The sequence below is a fragment of the Erpetoichthys calabaricus genome, chromosome 4 (genome assembly GCF_900747795.2).
Source record: "Erpetoichthys calabaricus chromosome 4, fErpCal1.3, whole genome shotgun sequence".
Lineage (NCBI taxonomy): Eukaryota > Metazoa > Chordata > Cladistia > Polypteriformes > Polypteridae > Erpetoichthys > Erpetoichthys calabaricus.
Genome location: NC_041397.2, coordinates 312,803,550 through 312,822,227, shown reverse-complemented (window position 1 = coordinate 312,822,227; position 18,678 = coordinate 312,803,550). Strand labels below are relative to the sequence as shown.

Sequence of the window (18,678 nt, the reverse complement as noted above, 5' to 3'; positions counted from 1 at the left end):
TTAAGATGGAAGTTTTCTCATCCAAGGAGTCCAAAGTGATGATGTTGACCTGCGTGTTCTTCTGAGGTTTAATGTTGAGGTCTTTCTTGAGGTTTTCCAAGTCCCATAGAGTGACATCTGGTGATTAAAACAAAATTAAACAAACAAAAAAATTGTAATTTGTTCAAATGTGGATCCCAAAATATCATAGCAGGTGGTCTGTTTGAGAGAGCAAACATGAAAAATTGAATTTGCTCTTACCTGGAATGAGTGAATCAGTGCGACAGTCATAGAGCATCCCCACCTGGAAAGGTCGGCCCAGGGCGGCCATCTCCATAGGTGAGCCATCTTGAGATGACAATCTTTTCCTGTGAAAGTAAGCACATAAATGATGTAAATACAACAGTTTATTATAAATATGAATTCTCTCCATTTTTTATTCTTTTTTAGTCAAATACTGGACTGCAGGGAAGGAAAAAGAGTTCATCTTAGCAGGATGAGCTGAAAGGCAGGAATCAGTGCTAGTGGGGGTGCCAGTCCATCACAGAGTGCCACCAAATTCACTCATTCTGGTCAGATTGGAGTTACCAATGAACTGGTATTATAGGTGGTCCGGGCCTCTGCATTATGCAGAGTGGGCATTTTCTCCTCAAATCCCTGTCATTTTTTTCTTTAGGGACTCTGATCTTCATCTTCATCCTGCCTTTGGCTTACTGTTGCCACAAATGATCTTGGCTTTTATAACCCTAATATTATATAAAGCAGATCCAATAAATGGCTGGATGGAATACCAGTACTTTCAAAACATAAATCGTTAAAGAAGCTCCTAATTTTGTGCAGGACTTGCAAACATTTTGTTAATTCTGACCTATGGATGATTAGGACTTCTGCCAATCTGATCAGGAGACCCCGCTAAACATACAATGCCTGTAAAAAGTCTTCACTCCTTGAAGGTTTCACATTTTATTTTTTATATACCATTAAATCCCAATCTAAGTGGATATAATTTTGGTTTTATTTGACAGCAAAAAGAGAATCTTCAGTACCAAAGTGAAATCATATCTCGTCAAAGTGGTCTAAACTAATTTCAACTGTAAAATACTAAATACGACTGATCTGCAAATAAATTAAGAAATAAATAAAATGTGCTTCAGTTAGAAATTTTAAGCATTCTTTAAACATTTGAGGATGTTGGATCCAAATCACAATTGCTCTGTCACATCCAATTTCAGTGAAATGAAACAATATTTTAAAGAAAGTTTTGCTGGAGATGTTTCCAGGGAAGCTGACCTCCCAGCGTGGCGATGTCGGGTGATCTTCACGTTCGCCTGATCTCGCTTCATGCGATTCCTTCTTGTGGGGCTCTCTCAAGTCATAGGTATACACACACCGACCTCAAAACCTTGAAGACCCTCAAGGCCAAGACTCACTACGAAATCACCGCTACTCCCCTTGAAATGGCCGAACGAGTCATGTGAGCGTTCAGAAATCGTCTCGACGAGTGCATCAGCAATAATGGTCACCACCTTGAATTCATCATTTTTAAAACAGAGTGAAAAAACTCTATTTTGTATACCCTTAATTGTGTCATAATTAAATTTATTTTATCTTTTAGTGTTTTTGTAGAATAAACATTTGAAATGTGGTATTTGTTTTTGGCTCACCCTGTATATTAAAACTTGAAAAAATTATATACGCTACATTTCAAATTGTTTTAAATATAATTATTATTTTCTAATGTAGTCATTTGGAAATGTTTTGTCCTCTTCTAATACTCTGATGGTGTTTCATGGTGAAATGTGCTTCTTCCTCTTCATCGTTTCCCCCTTCTATGTGGAATTAATGTGCCTGATCAGCCAGTTCTGCACCTCCTCCCCTTAAGACCCTTTTCCTTCAGATCTTCTTCTCCTTTATCAATAATCCTCCACTTTGGCCTCCCTCACTTCCTCTTCCCCTGTACTTCCATTCCCATCACTCTTTTACTCATACATTCATTCCATGTCCACACCACTTCAACCTCTTTCCCTGTGCTTTCTTAGACATCTCTCCCACTTTTGTTGAATCTCTGATTCCCTCATTTCTTATTATGTTATTGTTTTGTATATGTGCCCATCCATCTAAACATTCTCATTTATGCCATGTCTAACTTCTTCACCTTGGGCTACCACTGATCTCTATATTTAAATGTATTCTCTCTTTTCAATGACTCTCCCAGCAGGCTGACTTCTGAATCCTGGTCATCATTAAACCTCAGATAGCCTGTGTTCTTCCTAGTTATCTTCAACCCTTTGTCTTACACAGCCCTTTCCAATCTTCTAATTTTCTCTCCACTTTCTCTTTCCTGGTGCTACACAACACAAAATCAATGGCAAAAAGTATGCAATACTTCTGAACCCATGCTGACTGATCAGTAAAACTCCTTCTCTTGCCATGTGCTGCTCAACTTATCCTTATTAATTCCTTCCATTAATTTGCACGTTTTGCTTACTTGCTGTTTTGTCTTGATAGAATTCTATATTACTCTACTTTCCCCTTTTGTATTCTTTATTGTGAGGCCTTTGTTGAATGCCTTAAATCCCATAGACCTACCATTGTTTATAAGGTTTTATACTTTATAACTTCTCCCCACCTTCCCTTCTACATCTATAACCTCAGGGAATTATATAGAGTAGAAGACAAAGAGGAGTTAAGTTACAACTCTAAATAATGTATTATTGATAATAATAATAAAATAATAACAATAAGCAATGTACAAGTGAATATTGGCAACCATACAACCTGATAAATGCTGATGTGTAGTTTCAGGTGGCACACAAACTTGATAGTTACTTCTGATGTCTCTAGTTATCATTTCTAGCTTTCTTCAGGATGGGCCGAAGTGCCTGTCTCAATATGGCTGCTAGGCTGTGCTTCTCAGTGTGGTCTTCTTTTCAGTTCATGGTGTGTGAGATGCTCCTTCATCATGATGGTGTGAAAGAGAGATAGGGAGGGGTAAAGCAACCAAATTTATACATTCTTTGTCCAAATCTTCACATCTTTAAGACATTGTGCTACAAAATGGCCTCTGATTCAAACCATTCCTAAACAGCCACACTTCAGACCAATGGGGCCACGCAATACCATTCACACCTGCCTCCAAAACCATTTCTTGTGCTGATACTTGCTAGCTAGGTAGTTTGGCCTTCCTGCGAGGGTTGATTGAGAGAGTCCTGCAAAGAATCTCTTGCCAAACTGGTTTTATGCACTTCCCCTGTCCCTGTCATAAAATTCACTATCCTGACTCGGTCCTAAGTGGGGAGGTGGTTAGTTAAACATCAAACCTTTGCTGTTCTTATTAATGATATAACACTAATATTACATTTCCTTGTCTAAGTTAGAAATAATGACAGGATAATATTTGCCATTTTGATCCCCAGTGCACAATAACTTCCTAAAAATATACATCAATGGTTTGTATCTGTTTTCGCTAACCTCCCTAAGAACTTGAAGATAAATATTTTCTGGCCCTGGAGATTTTCTTCATTTTAGCCTATTTAGGTTTAGGTTTAGGTTTAGGTTTATTTGTCATATATACAGGTGCTGGTCAAAAATTAGAATATCATGATAAAGTTGATTTATTTCAGTAATTCCATTCAAAAAGTGAAACTTGTATATTAGATTCATTCATTACACACAGACTGATGTATTTCAAATGTTTATTTCTTTTAATGTTGATGATTATAACTGACAACTAATGAAAGTCCCAAATTCAGTATCTCGTAATATTAGAATATTGTGAAAAGGTTCAATATTGAAGACACCTGGTGCCACACTCTAATCAGCTAATTAACTCAAAAGCCTTTAAATGGTCTCTCAGTCGAGTTCTTTAGGCTACACAATCATGGGGAAGACTGCTGACTTGACAGTTGTCCAAAAGACGACCATTGACACCTTGCACAAGGAGGACAAGACACAATAGGTCATTGCTAAAGAGGCTGGCTGTTCACAGAGCTCTGTGTCCAAGCACATTAATAGAGAGGCGAAGGGAAGGACAAGATGTGGTAGAAAAAAGTGGACAAGCAATAGGGATAACCGCACCCTGGAGAGGATTGTGAAACAAAACCCATTGAAAAATGTGGGGGAGATTCACAAAGAGTGGACTGCAGCTGGAGTCAGTGCTTCAAGAACCACCACACACAGACGTATGCAAGACATGGGTGTCAGCTGTCGCATTCCTTGTGTCAAGCCACTCTTGTGTCAAGAGACAGCGTCAGAAGCGTCTCGCCTTTGGACTGCTGCTGAGTGGTCCAAAGTTATGTTCTCTGATGAAAGTAAATTTTGCATTTCCTTTGGAATTCAAGGTCCCAGAGTCTGGAGGAAGAGAGGAGAGGCACAGAATCCACGTTGCGTGAGGTCCAGTGTAAAGTTTCCACAGTCAGTGATGGTTTGGGGTGCCATATCATCTGCTGGTGTTGGTCCATTGTGTTTTCTGAGGTCCAAGGTCAATGCAGCCGTCTACCAGGAAGTTTTAGAGCACTTCATGCTTTCTGCTGCTGACGAACTTTATGGAGATGCAGATTTAATTTTCCAACAGGACCTGGCACCTGCACACAGTGCCAAAGCTACCAGTACCTGGTTTAAGGACCATGGTATCCCTGTTCTTGATTGGCCAGCAAACTCACCTGACCTTAACCCCATAGAAAATCTATGGGGTATTGTGAAGAGGAAGATGCAATACACCAGACCCAACAATTCAGAAGAGCTGAAGGCCACTATCAGAGCAACATGGGCTCTCATAACACCTGAGCAGTGCCACAGACTGATCGACTCCATGCCACGCCACATTGCTGCAGTAATCCAGGCCAAAGGAGCCCCAACTAAATACTGAGTGCTGTACATGCTCATACTTTTCATGTTCATACCTTTCAGTTGGCCAACATTTCTAAAAATCCTTTTTTTGCATTGGTCTTAAATGATATTCTAATTTTCCGAGATACTGAATTTGGGATTTTCATTAGTTGTCAGTTATAATCATCAACATTAAAAGAAATAAACATTTGAAATACATCAGTCTGTGTGTAATGAATGAATCTAATATACAAGTTTCACTTTTTGAATCGAATTACTGAAAGAAATCAACTTTGTCATGATATTCTAATTTTATGACCAGCACCTGTAGGTTAACCTAGGGTCAACATAGAATGAATTGTGTATGACAAGAAAAACAAGTCACTCAGCCTAGATCCAATAAAGCTAAAAAATAATAAAAAAAAAAATTAAAAATTACAAGTTAAAAATAGACAAGCCGTATAAAATAAAATATGTACGTTTTAAAAGAAGTTATAGAGCAATATGAGTTGAATGAGCAGCAAATACAAATGACAAGTATTGCACAGATAATGTTTTATAAGTACAGATGCATATTCCATAAAGTGCAGATGCAGGTTCCAGTCAGTATTCAGAGTGTGTGCAGGTACAGTTTGTGTGTGAGTAGTGCAATGTACGTGTAATGTAAGTGTATGTAAGTTTTCAGGTGTTGCTGCTGAGGAGTCGAATGGCCTGGTGGTAAAAACTTTTCTTAAGTGTTGTAGTCCAAACAGCCAGACTCCTGTATCGTCTGCCAGACGGTAACAAGGAGAACAGCTGGTGTGCTGGATGGCTGTGGTCCTTTATGATGCTGCTTGTCTTATGCAAGCACCGATGGAGGTAAATGTCTTCAATGGCAGGGAGACTCTTGCCTGTGATGTGCTCTGCTGCCTTCACCACTCTCTGTAATGATTTCCGGCTGCTGGCAGAGCAGCTCCCATACCAGATGGTAATGCAGCCCGTCAGCAGGCTCTCTTGGTATATAGACATTTAATCTGAGCAGCACTTCTCTCTGTACAATTTCCAATTCCCTCATTAACACCTTAGTAGTCCTTGTTACCGCTGGGAGGTTATCCACTTACATTTAAAGAACTCAGAAAAATGTAAGTTTAAAGCATTTACATTGTTACTGCTCTTTTAATGTTTGTACTTTTTAATTCTCCTTTACTATTCCTGATAGTAGTGTGTAATGGCACCAGTTTGATCAAAAATTTTACTGGTGTAAGGCTCGCCAACCTTAAATTTTCTGTACCCCCATGATGTAGCCTACTTAGCTGAAGTTCCACCCTCTAGTCTGTACCTGCTCTGTGTGGGTTGATAGGCATTGGGCATTTCAGATGTTGTCCGAATGGAACTTATCGGCCATCTGGGCCATAGTCTGAGAGAAGTGGCCATCTTAGTCATGGTCCAAAAAGGGGAAGGCAACTATGGAAGCCGAGGATGACCTTGGGCCTGTAAGAAAACAAGGTAAGTCAGCTGTGGGGCAGAGTAGGGCTTCCTAGTCCTAGGTGAGTACAGCACCTACATGCACAGCCAGTACAGAGAGTATGAGTGACAGTAAAGGGAGAGAATATCAAAGAAGACTTTAAAGAGAATCTACTACACTTCCAAGGCGACTGGCAGTTTTGGGGGCATTAACAGCCTCTTGAGAAATGTATCAGGTTGTGGAGAAAATGTCAAGCGAAAAAAACAGAACAGTTGTTTCAACGGTCGATGAGCAGTGGCAAGCAGATTTGGTAGAGATATCTTATTACTCAAAATACAATGATAGATATAAATTTATCCTCACCTGTATCATTGTGTTCTCAAAATATGCTTGGGCTGTACCATTAAGGGCCAAAACAGGGAAAGAGGTTTCTCAGGATTTTAGTTTGATTTTTAGACAGAGTAGATTTCCTAAGAAACTACAGACAGACCGATGCATTGGTGCAAAAACTACCATAACAGAATAATATTTTACATTTTGTCATGAACAGTGAAGAAAAAGCAAATATAGTAGAACAATTCAATAGGACGCCAAATTCCAAAAGGTGGAAATATTTTATATATGCAAATACTTTTTGGTATATAGACATCCTGTCTCCTAAGTGAGTACAGAGCATGCATTCATGGACAGTACAGAGAGCAGGAATGACAGACCCAGAGAGAGGATGTACAAGAAGACTTTAAAGAGAATCTTCTACACTCCCAGCTCACAAACACTTCTATGTGTGAATCCCTTTACCTCACAAACCTACTCAAACCATCCCGGTAATAAAATGATTCAGAAAGGAGCAGATACCAAGGTACCTTAAAAACAACATCTTTATTGAAAGATTCAAGGCCACACACCTGCATCCTTTCCCCACTTGAGTAAGTCCACCCATACCCACCTACCCAAGCCCTTTATTAATAGATTCAATGAGGCACCCTGTGCATCCCTTTACCTCACCCACCTACCTAGTGCATTCCAGTTATAAAATGATTCATAAAAGAGAAAAACAAAAGATGACAAGGTGCCTTAAAACAACAACTTTATTGAAACAAATTCCAAACACAGCAATTATGATATAGTGTTCATTTTCAAAGTTGCACTGTGTGTGCTATCAGTCAGTCAGTCAGTCATTCTCCAACCCACTATATCCTAACACAGGGGTCTGCTGGAGCAAATCCCAGCCAGCACAGGGTGCGCTAACCCATTTAGAATCACCAATCCACCTAACCTGCATGTTTTTGGACTGTGGGAGGAAACCGGAGCACCCGGAGGAAACCGACACAGAGATGGGGAGAACATGAAAACTCCATGCAGGCAGGACCCGGGAAGCAAACCTGGATCTCCTTATTGTGAGGCAGCAGCGTTACCACTGCACCACTGTGTGTGTGTTATGCATTATGAAATTGTTAAATCATAAACAAAGGAAGAGAAAGTGCAGCAAAATATCCACACAATCTTATTTGTATATACATAGGAAAGACATTTAAAAGCAAACCAAGAATTGATTAAAACTATGAGAACTAAAAAATAAACATAAAACTGCAAGAAAACTTCTCCTCTGTCTCCTTCACCTCGCCGCTGTCTCTCTGCCTTTTCTGTTCTCTATCCCCTGGGTCTCAGTCTGACGCTGCTAAGGTGTGCAACAGCAACTCTCCATGGTGACACTCTCCTATTTCCTTTCTTTATGCCAAAAAGAAGCAAAACATGGATTCTGCAACAACAAAACATATTTCTGCAGAAAAGACGTCTGTCTTCATTGTAGAAGGTGATCATCCAGTAGACGAATGTCAAACCAAATGGTTTGCATAATTTAGTGAAATACAAATATATAAAGCATGTGGCACCAAAATCGGGTTATTGCAGGCTGCCTGCTGGGACCGCATCTTGTTTGCAGTTTTTTTTATTTTTTTTTGTTCTCACAGGACTTTAACGTCCTATTGATTTGTTCTACTATACTTACTTTTAATTCACTGTTTGTGACAAAATGTAAAATATTGTTCTGTTTTCGAAGTTTTTGCACCAATGTGTTATGAAATTCTTTGGTTTGGTCTGCCTGTAGTTTCTTAAGAGCTCAACTCAAACTAAAATCTTTCCTGTTTTGGTCTTTAATGGCACAGCCCAAACATATTTTGAGAGCACATCAATACATGTGAAGATAAATTTATATCAATCATTGATTTTTGAGGACTTACACCTGTCAAGTTTTTGATCGATATTGGTGCCAGTTTATACTACTCCTGATGCGCTTAACTTCCTCCTTAGCTGTTCTTTATGCACTAAAATACTGAAAGAATCTCTTTTGGTTGTATTTTGCCTCATCTGCTATATTCCTCTCTGTCTTTTATCTTCTCTAACTTCTTTGTTAATGGTTGCCCTTATATTCTCATACAACCTACAATTCACATTGGAGTTACTACTCTTATATGCCTTATTCATTTGTTTGTTTCCATTGCAGTTTTTTTTTTTACACCTCTTTATTAAACCATTGTGAACATTTTTAGATTTCCCAATTATTCCAAATTTAGGTATGTATCTGTCTTGCATTACATGTAAAACATTTTTAAACCCGTGCCACTGCTCCTCGACTGACTCCAAATTTAACAGCTTATCCCAGTCCATCCTTTTTAGAATTTGCTGCATCTGCTCAAAATTTGCCCTGCCAAAGTCAAGCTTAACAGTTTTAGTCTTTGCATCCACAATCTTCCAAAGCACTGAGAATTGTATGATATTATGGTCACATGACCCTAGTGATTCAATCACCTCTACACCCTCAATTCTGTCCTGATTATTATAAAATACTAAATCCAGACAGATGTCACCCTGCGTTTGTGCTTTAATGTATTGTGTTAAAAAATAGTTCCTGATTACGTCTAAAATCTCCTGCTCTTGTAGTCCACCATTTGAAAATGTAATCTTGGTTAATATTCAGGTAGTTGATGTCCCCCATGACTATAATATCCCCCTGTAAACTTGCCTTTTTAATATTATTAAAGAGATGTGCATTGAAGTTATGCCTGCATTGGGTGGTCTATAACACACTCCCAAAATAAGACCTCCTTCCCATATGCTTTCCAGGGGATGCCAGATGTCCTCACTAAGATGGGACTCATCATTCAGTTTTAAATGTTAAGAGATCAATGTGCTAATAAACATGAATTTTACAATAGTATGTTATTGTGTTTTTCCCTTCTGGTTATTATGGAAGAGGAACAGCAACCCTATGAGTCCTTAAAAAAGTTTTTTTTGTAATTAAACAAACACTAAGACGTTTAACACTAGAATGATCAAAGCCTACGAAAGAACTCATAGATCCGTCCCACCTTAAATCACCTCTCTATCAGCAACTTTTGTCCCGTAAATGTGTCGATAAGCAGCAAGCAGCAAGCAGCCTGCTATCACATCCCCCACTGCCGCACAGTTTTCTCAGCTCAAGTCTGTTTACCTGCATGTCAGTTGCTTAGAGTTGTATAGAGTGAGAAGTCAAGCAAAATGACACCTTTTATAGATACTATATGGTTATTTGGAACACATGCATTTCATGTGATTTATTTACTTATTTTCCTACAGCGTAAAGTCACAAGTAGACCGCAGAGCTTCCCGTGTACATATGCAAAGTACAGCGACGGCAAAAGTGCGACGTGCATTCTTTCTCTGATGTAGAACCGTCGTCATCATCTGAGTTCACCTCTGTTATAGTGTGTCTTTATGTGAAAACAGCAGTGTCAGATGAAGGGTGGGGGGATCGTGAACACGACTGAGAGAATAAAACTGAATAAAAAGTAAACCAAAGCTAACCTTTACAAGTATCATAAATTTACACAGGCTGCTGCAGACTCAAATGGAATGTATGTTTTTATTCTAAGATAGTAAGAATAAGAGCAGCTCATGTCTCAAAACGGAGTCGAACCCGTGAAGTTTGGATTACCAATCAACAGTTGTTACCGTTGCGCCACCAAAGCAATTGTATCAATGGCGTGTGAATGTCGCACCATAACGCAAGTTCTTTTTCTGCAGTTATATTCTTGAATAGAAGCGCAATTGTTCTGTTATATTGCACCTTTTGTGAAAGTGTTTATTTGATATTTGGACTTAAGGCTTCACACATTAAACACGTCATGTCTACATTTTGTCAATTATTACTAAAACATGAAAAACATTTCTCTTTTAACGATGTGTTTATATAGATTGTTGTAGACACGGAACACAAATGAAATGGAAGTGTTCCAAATAACCATATAGTATTTATAAAAGGTGTCATTTTGCTTGACTTCTCACTCTATACAACTCTAAGCAACTGACACGCAGGTAAACAGACTTGAGCTGAGAAAACTGTGCGGCGGTGGGGGGATGTGATAGTAGGCTGCTTGCTGCTTATCGACACATTTACAGGACAAAAGTCACTGATAGAGAGGTGTGAAGCGATTTAAGGTGGGACGGATCTACAAGTTTTTTCGTAGGCTCTGGTAATTCTAGTGTTAAAATGATTGAATTGTTTGATTAGAACAATTGATAAAGAACACAATGAGTGGGGTTTTAAGTAGGATGAGTACAGAATTTTGCCACTGAGGACAAATGATACACTAACTAATTTTAGGAATGTGTCTCAAATTGGACAGTTATAGCAGCCATTGTTACATTTTCTTCTCCTGCAAATCTCTGTAAGTTGAAGGAACTAATGTGCAGTTTGTTATTTCTTTTATCGACCATGAGTTTATCAAGGCCATATTGCACAAACTCAAGTAGCTCAGCCAACTGTCTTCTTTCAACTGATTCATTCTGCTGTGGTGCATAATTTTCAAAGGTCAAGACTGTCTCATTTAATTGATCTTCAATGTCTTTTGCCAGCTCATTAATGTGTTGGCAAAGCCATATCACAAAAGAGGGTCTTTTTCAAGGTGTAGAGCAAACTTATCACCACACAATACCCTCGACATTGCAAGAGCCGCTGAACAAACAAGGTTCTTCAAAGCTGTGCCTCGTTTGTTGTTTCTAAAGTCATCCAAGTTAAACAGGTTTTAAGTTGCCACAGGCACGAACCTCTTACAAAATGGATAAACGATCAACATCAATTACAGTAGCAAGCAGAGAAATTCACACTGCAGAAAATCAGTTTGACATTTGTTCTTTTTGACTTACTTTTCTAATAAGTGTTTGCTCTTTACCTGAATTTTATCTTCATCTTCTTCTTCATCACGCCATTACAGTCAATGTATTAGATTTTTTCACTTTATGGTAATGTTCAATCTTTCTGTTGATTTTTTGTTTTTTTTGTGGTTTAACATGAGACACTTTTCCATATTGATTATGGAGTACATGCAAAAAGTTTGTTTTGAGAAAATGCAAGAATGTAAATTTAAATAAACTAATGTCAGACCATTATCTACAAGATGGAAAAATAAATCTGTTATTACAGTGCTTTGAGAAAGGATTAATGCTCCTGTTTTTTCACATTGTAATCTGGAATTAAAACAGATTTTCATTTGGATTTTATGTAATGGACTTAACAATATAGTCCAAATTGATAAAGTGGAATGAAAATAAAACACCGTGTACATGTAAAAAAAAAAAAAATCAAGTAAACGCGTGACGCCCGAACCTGTTGAGGGTTGCTTGTCCATCACAGCACCACAGAAAAAACTACAAGCTGACCGCTGCCACGTGCAAAGCGCAGGGAACATTATAACTTGGCCACTGCCCTGGCCCTGACCCTGCCTGTTTGCTGCGTCTGTGTGTAGTAGAATGGTAGAACGAGCTACAATTAATAACCTTGCTGTTCCTGTTTCAAGTGAAATAAAACAGGTTTTGCTAAGTTACTGAGATTCAGCCTCATCTTTGGGGAGCAAGACACCGACTCGCATGTCAACAGCATATGAAATAGTACTTATTCAGGTTTACTTCAATAAAGGTAACACTTTTAACTTCAATAAGAAATTTCATTCAGCCTAGAATATATTTGCTTCATAATAATGTCCTTAAAATAACAAACAGTGCATCATCAAATCATAAGTAATATTGTTGTATTTAATTCGATCGTCATCTTTGTAACATAAACAGAAACCCTAGATATTAAAGAAATCAAATACGTTTCTCTTACTTGCACGGATATGCCCCCATTGTTACTCCCAGCACTTCAAGGTGTTTCAGGCTCTGCACAGCTGATGCACTTCCGGCTTCATAAAAGGTCTGCTGGCGGTCTGACAACAGGTGTAGCTTGCGCGTCTTCTTTTAGACACGTGATTCCCAGGAAACTATTTGAATTTAAATTAGCTATTTGCTCATAATAAAAGAAAATCCTTCCTGATCTTTTGATATTTTTATTGTATGTGACCGTTTTTAAATCCTAATAACACAGCACAGTAGAAATTTATTTGCATGGCCAGACCATAAGACGGTAAAATTAGATTTGATACAAGAGTCAGCCAGGACACCATCCCATAAGTAATCCACTTCTAAACAAATCCAAAAACTCAAATACAAGGAGACAAATTCAAATTACTGTAACAGGAACATCTTTGGGGTGTGTGTGAGGGACATGGAATGCCATAAAGATCCTTCAACTAAACTGTGGCCAGGTTGAGGTCTACGTGTCAGGGCTAAATGGTCCTGAGGCAGAACTTTGAATCTCTCCATCCCCAAGTGCTCTGTGTAATATTACCTATGGTTTATTATTTATTGCTATAATTTATACTGTATGTAATATTTATTTTGGGCTACAAATTCCATTCCACTCAGGTCTGGTTCTGGAAAGATCTTCATCATGGTTATCCTGAAAAGGCTTAAAGGATCAGTCGATCAGAAGAGGAGAGATGAGCAGGCAGGTTTAAGGAAATTGCCTCTCTAGGTGTCACCATCTAACAGGCCACTGGGTGCAGCTCATGAAGTCTGTTTCTGATTGCTTGGTCAGAGACATTCACACCAGTGGCCTGCCTGCCTGCTGGAGGTCATTTTGTAGGCTCTGGCAGTTCTCATCCTGTTCCTCCTTGGCCAAAGGAGCAGATACTGGTGGGTCCTGCTGATGGGTTAAGGACCTTCTACGAGGGGCCCTGTCCAGCTCTCTTAGAGTAACTGTCTGTCTCCTGGAATCTCCTCCATGCCCTTGAGACTGTGCTGGGAGACACAGCAAACCTTCTGGCAATGCCACTATCATAAACTCCACAAAGAGCCATAGCAAGGTTTGGGGCAGCCACCCATATATTTGGTTTCCTGGCTGCAATTTGACATAAATGATGGCACTGCTGTGCACAAAACCGAGTCCAAAACAAAACTGAGGGAGTAGGGAAAAGGTGGAGGCTTTTAAAGGGGAAGACAGGAAGTGAGGTCAAAGGGGTCGCGCTCATAAGGGTCCTCAACCACAGGCTCGAGCCCAGACATGACATCACAGGGGCCGGAGCCAGCAAGGTCTTCTTCCATAGGCTCGGACCCGGAAGTGACGTCAAAAGGGCCAGGTGGAATCTCCCGTGGATGGTCTGCAGAAAAGGGAGAAAAAGAGTCAGTGCACTCTACCACATCCTGGTCTGATTTGGAATTGCCCTTACTCAAGCCCTTTAGCTGCCTCCCATGTGCACGTGTGTGACAAGGGCCCCCCCTCAGCCCAGACCCGTTGGGTTGGGCATCCCTAACCGAGAGGTCGTGAACCCAAGAAAGAGCATCGGCATTGGCATGAAGAGAGCCCCGACGATGAATGAGCAAAAACTTATATGGCCCAACAGGTAGTACCTCAGCTGAGTAATTGCCCATTTAATCGCCTAAGCCTCTCTCTTCACCGCCGCATATCTGGTCTCCCGCTCCAACAATTTCCGGCTCAGGAACATGATGGGGTGTTCCACACCATTGATGCTTTGGCTCAGCATTGCCCCCAGGCCTATGTCCGAAGCATCCGTCTGGAGGATGAAAGGTAAATAAAAGTTAGGTACTTTCAAAATAGGTGCAGACGTAAGGGCCTGCTTCAAGTCACTAAATGCAGCGCCTGTCTTTTCAGTCCATACCACAATGTTTGGGACCCTCTACTTTGTCAAATCAGTCAAGGACGCTGCTCTATCCGAGAAGTGGGGCACAAACCGGCGGTAGTACCCCGCTAACCCGAGATAGGCTTGGACCTGCCGCTTGGTTCGAGGACGGGGCCATTTCAAAATGGCATCTACTTTGGAGCACTGTGGCTTCACGGTACCCCGACCCACCAGGTAGCCTAAATACTTGGCTTTGCTCAATCCTAAGAAACGTTTCTTGGGATTAATCCAAAGTCTGGCCTCACCAAGTGTTCGCGTTACCACTTTTACCTGAGGTAGGTGTTCCATCCGTGTGCTGGAATAGATGACCACGTTATCTAGTGGAGGTGGAGGCTTTTAAAGGGGAAGACAGGAAGTGAGGTCAAAGGGATCAGGCTCACAAGGGTCTTCCTCCATTGGCTCGGACCCGGATGTGACGTCAAGAGGGCCAGGTGGAATCTCCCATGAATGGTTTGCAGAAAAGGGAGAAAAAAAAGGGAGATTGCCGTTATTCAAGCCCTTTAGCTGCCTCTCATGTGCACGTGTTTGTGACAATATATATATTGAAGGTCGGCACACCAATTATGTTTCTACAAAACTTACAACCACCAAAACTTTGCAATGGCAGCAGGTTTCAGATCAAATCCCTGTACAAGAAGCTCATTGAGGCAACTGTCTTCACTGGAACTGGCTCAGGGGAGACCCTCTCATACCCTCTGACCTCCCACTCCAATTCAAATGCCTCCAATTTCCAGTAAGGGTCTCCTTCACTATGACAATAAATAAGTCACAGGGCCAGACTTAAAAAGGGTCGGCATTGACTTGACACAAGATGGCTTCTCACATGGCCAACTGTATACGTTGCATGCTCAAAAGTAAGCTCAGCAGACAGCTCGGTCATTTTACAGCCTGAGGGAAGAACTGCAAACGTCATTTACAACGAGATCCTTACATCCTAAAAATGTGCATTTCTCATACACGACATTTACAATCATAAATGAAACTCTTTACAATCATCAAATTCACTCTCAATACTAAAACAAGCCTACGACAATTACATTGACAATCATGTTACATTATTTTTAAAATGTTTCCTTTTCTTTTTCATAACTTTTTTAACACACTACTTCTCTGATGTGAAGCGCGTATTTTGCTAGTATGTATATATATATATCAAAATCACCATAGAACATGCAGTTAAGATGGTCAGAAATTTTCTTGTCAACATCTGTCATTTTTAAATCTCCTTTTCAATCTACATAAATACATTTTTTAATTAATATTTCTAATTTTCCTGTAATATCTTTGTTCTCTTCCTCTTTATAGCTGCTTTCATCAAAAACAAAAAAGGCCGGAGCTCCATACAACACGGCCCTGACATCATGGGTGGCTGATTTCTGCTTAAACACTTCTGGATAGTCGACTTTCTGCCTTCCCAAGTGGCTGATGCTGAGCTGCTCCATTCTGGTGGTTGTGCTGTAGTGCAGGGTGACCCTGGACTGACGTTTGGATGGTTTGGTGTCATTGAGGTACTTGCCAGACCCACCGACCTCAATCAAGTCACCTCAGAAGCTCACTTTAAGTGAAGTTGTCATGTTTAAGATGGAGGTTTTCTCATCCAAGGAATCTGATGTGATGATCTTGAGTTTTGTGCTCTTCTGGGGTTGAATGTTGAGATCTTTCTTGAGTTTTTCAAAGTCCCATAGAGTGACACCTGGTGAAAACAACAAAATTAAAGAAACCAAAAAAATATATAATTTGGATCAAACTTGGACCCAACATACCATTGCAGGTTTTGTTTTTTTGAGAGAGAAGTTGAATTTTAACTCACCTGGAATGAGCGAGTCAGAGCGACAGTCATAGAGCATCCCCACTTCGAAAGGTCGGCCCAGGGCGGCCATCTCCAAAGGAGAGCCATCTTGAGATGACCATCCCAGCCTGAGGAATTAAGCATGTAAATGATATTAACATCAGTATTTTGTTAACACTCATATCACATCTACCCATTTTCTTGGCATTTTTAATCTAATGCAAGGTTGCTGGGGAGAAGAAGAGTGCATCTTGGCAGGACTGAGCACAAGGCAGGAACCACTGCAGACTACACCCAAATTTACTCACTCTGGGTCTGATTGGAGTGGCAAATGAAGTGGCATTATGGTACATTGGTTAGACTCAGAGCTCTGGGTTCAAACTTGATTTGGTCACCAGCTGCGTAGAATTTGCACGTTCTGCTTTCTTTTGGTGCTCTGCTCTTCATCCTCTTCCTGCCTTTGGCCTACTGTTCCCAGGATAGGCCCTGGCTTTCATGATCATAATACTTGTAATACATTAAGAAAATTCAATAAATGAATGGAAAAAAAATTCCAAAGATACAAAAACATTTTTTGTTAATTCAGAAATATAATTAGGGCTTCTGCTAAATTGATCTGGAGGGTCCCAAAAATGCATACTGTATATGATGACACCCAGGATTCTGAACAAAACTATTGCATCCATTAAAACAGAACATTTACCTGAATATTACCTTTTTTAACTCTTTGAGGGCTGAATATTTTTTCCAAAATAAACGATGGTTTTACACAGAAATCAACATAAAACATCTGTTGCTGCATGCTGTGGCTGCCAGTTTGCCAAGAATGAGCGGCAGGCTTGCTGCCAGGCTGTCTTTGCGTGGCTGGGGCAGCAGCAGTGGCAGTCACGGTCACAGTGCATTACATTCTGATTGTTAAGTGGCAGTCCCCCCTGGTGAACATTGTCAGTACCACAACTAGCTGGGGACCAGTCACCTGAAGCTGGAACCTCACATGCGTTTTCAGTCACTTGTATCAAAATCGGATAGTCGGACAAGTCATAGTCCAGTTCAGAGACAATAGGCAAGATGTCATCCACGGAGTATTTTGCTTTTCGCATTTGCTTTGATCTCTCGCCAGATGTCAGTGCCATTTTTGCCGTTGTGTGCACCTTGCTACTCACGTGAGCGCAGGGAATCTCGGTCAAAACCAATGAAGCTAACTTTCCTTCTAAGCAATGAGAGTCCAACGTAACGGTTGGTTTTGTCACAGTTTATAGTCAATTACCATCGTCAACTCCTCCTTTAGACAAAAGTCAACATCAGCCCTGAAAGAGTTAATGTAGCAGTAGGTGCCATGCATTATGACCAATTCATTGAAGTAAAGTTTTTTTTTCAAATCCTCTTGTTTATTTCTCTGTGGCCTGTTGAAGTATAGCGTAAGTTGACTGACATGAGATTACGCCAAAGTTCACAGTCAGATAAGGTTAAGAAGACAACATCATCTGCATAAAGCAACAATTTTACCCCAAGCCCCCTCCCAACTGCACACCTGCCTAAATTTCTTGTCTATGAAAGCCACAAATAGGAACTACGACAAGACACGGCCTTGATGGAGTCCAACGCCCTCAATGAATAAGTCGTTGTTGTTTTACATTTGTGTATTCTTCTTACACTCTTAAGAGTAAACTCTTCTGCGATCCCAATAGAGTCCAGCTGCGGACCTCCAGAGTTCCACTCCATTGAGGAGGTTATCGCTTTATATTACACGTCAGTGATAACACAGAGTTACACTTTGGTTAAGATTAGGGATGTGGGAGGGTTATCTGACGCCAGTCAAGTAAACCAGGTGACAGAAACCTGAAATCCAATTGGCTATCCAGTGGAGCTGCAGAGGTCTGCAGACGGACTCATCTCCTGAAATCACTTCTTTGGTCCTGCTGTGTCTTCCTTCCAACCCTGCTACAATATTATGAGGTTCACTAGGAATGAGTCCAGGGTTGGATTTCCAATAAGGCCTAGGGCGCAGCAGTCAGGGGGGTGTATACACAGAAGAAATAACAACCAAATATTTACACATTTTTCAGTATTATTTTGGAAAAGCCATATAAAATGCTGATGTTTTTAAAATGTCCATCCATATACATTAAATAAATTGAGTGGTTCATTTATGTTGCCATGACAATACAATACAATACAATACAATATATTTTTGTATAGCCCAAAATCACACAGGAAGTGCCGCAATGGGCTTTAACAGGCCCTGCCTCTTGACAGCCCCCCAGCCTTGACGCTCTAAGAAGACAAGGAAAAACTCCCAAAAAAACCTTGTAGGGAAAAAATGGTAGAAACCCTTGGAAAGGCAGTTCAGAGAGAGACCCCTTTCCAGGTAGGCTGGATGTGCAGTGGGTGTCAAAAAGAAGGGGGTCAATACAATACAATACAATACAATACGCAGAACAGAACAAATTCTCAATACAGTATAAAAATAAAAATTATAGAAGTACGGAGCAGAATTTAACAGTAGATGATATCACATAATAAGATTTGGATTTGTTTAGAGTCCTGGAGACCTCATCCATCAAGCTGCCTCCCCCATTCAGCCA

The 18,678-nt window shown here is 40.2% G+C and overlaps 1 protein-coding gene across 34 annotated transcripts in view; it reads right to left on the bottom strand.

Moving 5' to 3' along the window:
* Positions 1-18,678, bottom strand: part of LOC114644948 (uncharacterized) — a 427,949-nt gene that overhangs the window by 146,400 nt on the left and 262,871 nt on the right. For 2 of the 34 annotated variants that reach the window (XM_051925788.1, XM_051925787.1), the window contains exon 1: positions 241-1,239. The exons of 28 other annotated variants lie outside the window; for them this stretch is intronic. In XM_051925788.1, coding sequence (XP_051781748.1) covers positions 241-412 — 172 coding nt within the window. In that variant the 5' untranslated portion in view covers positions 413-1,239. Of the gene's footprint in view, positions 1-5; positions 118-240; positions 1,240-2,757; positions 3,173-12,392; positions 12,475-18,678 lie in introns of those variants that run through there. 4 more of the 34 variants (XM_051925800.1, XM_051925789.1, XM_051925799.1 and 1 more) reach the window with 4 other exon arrangements.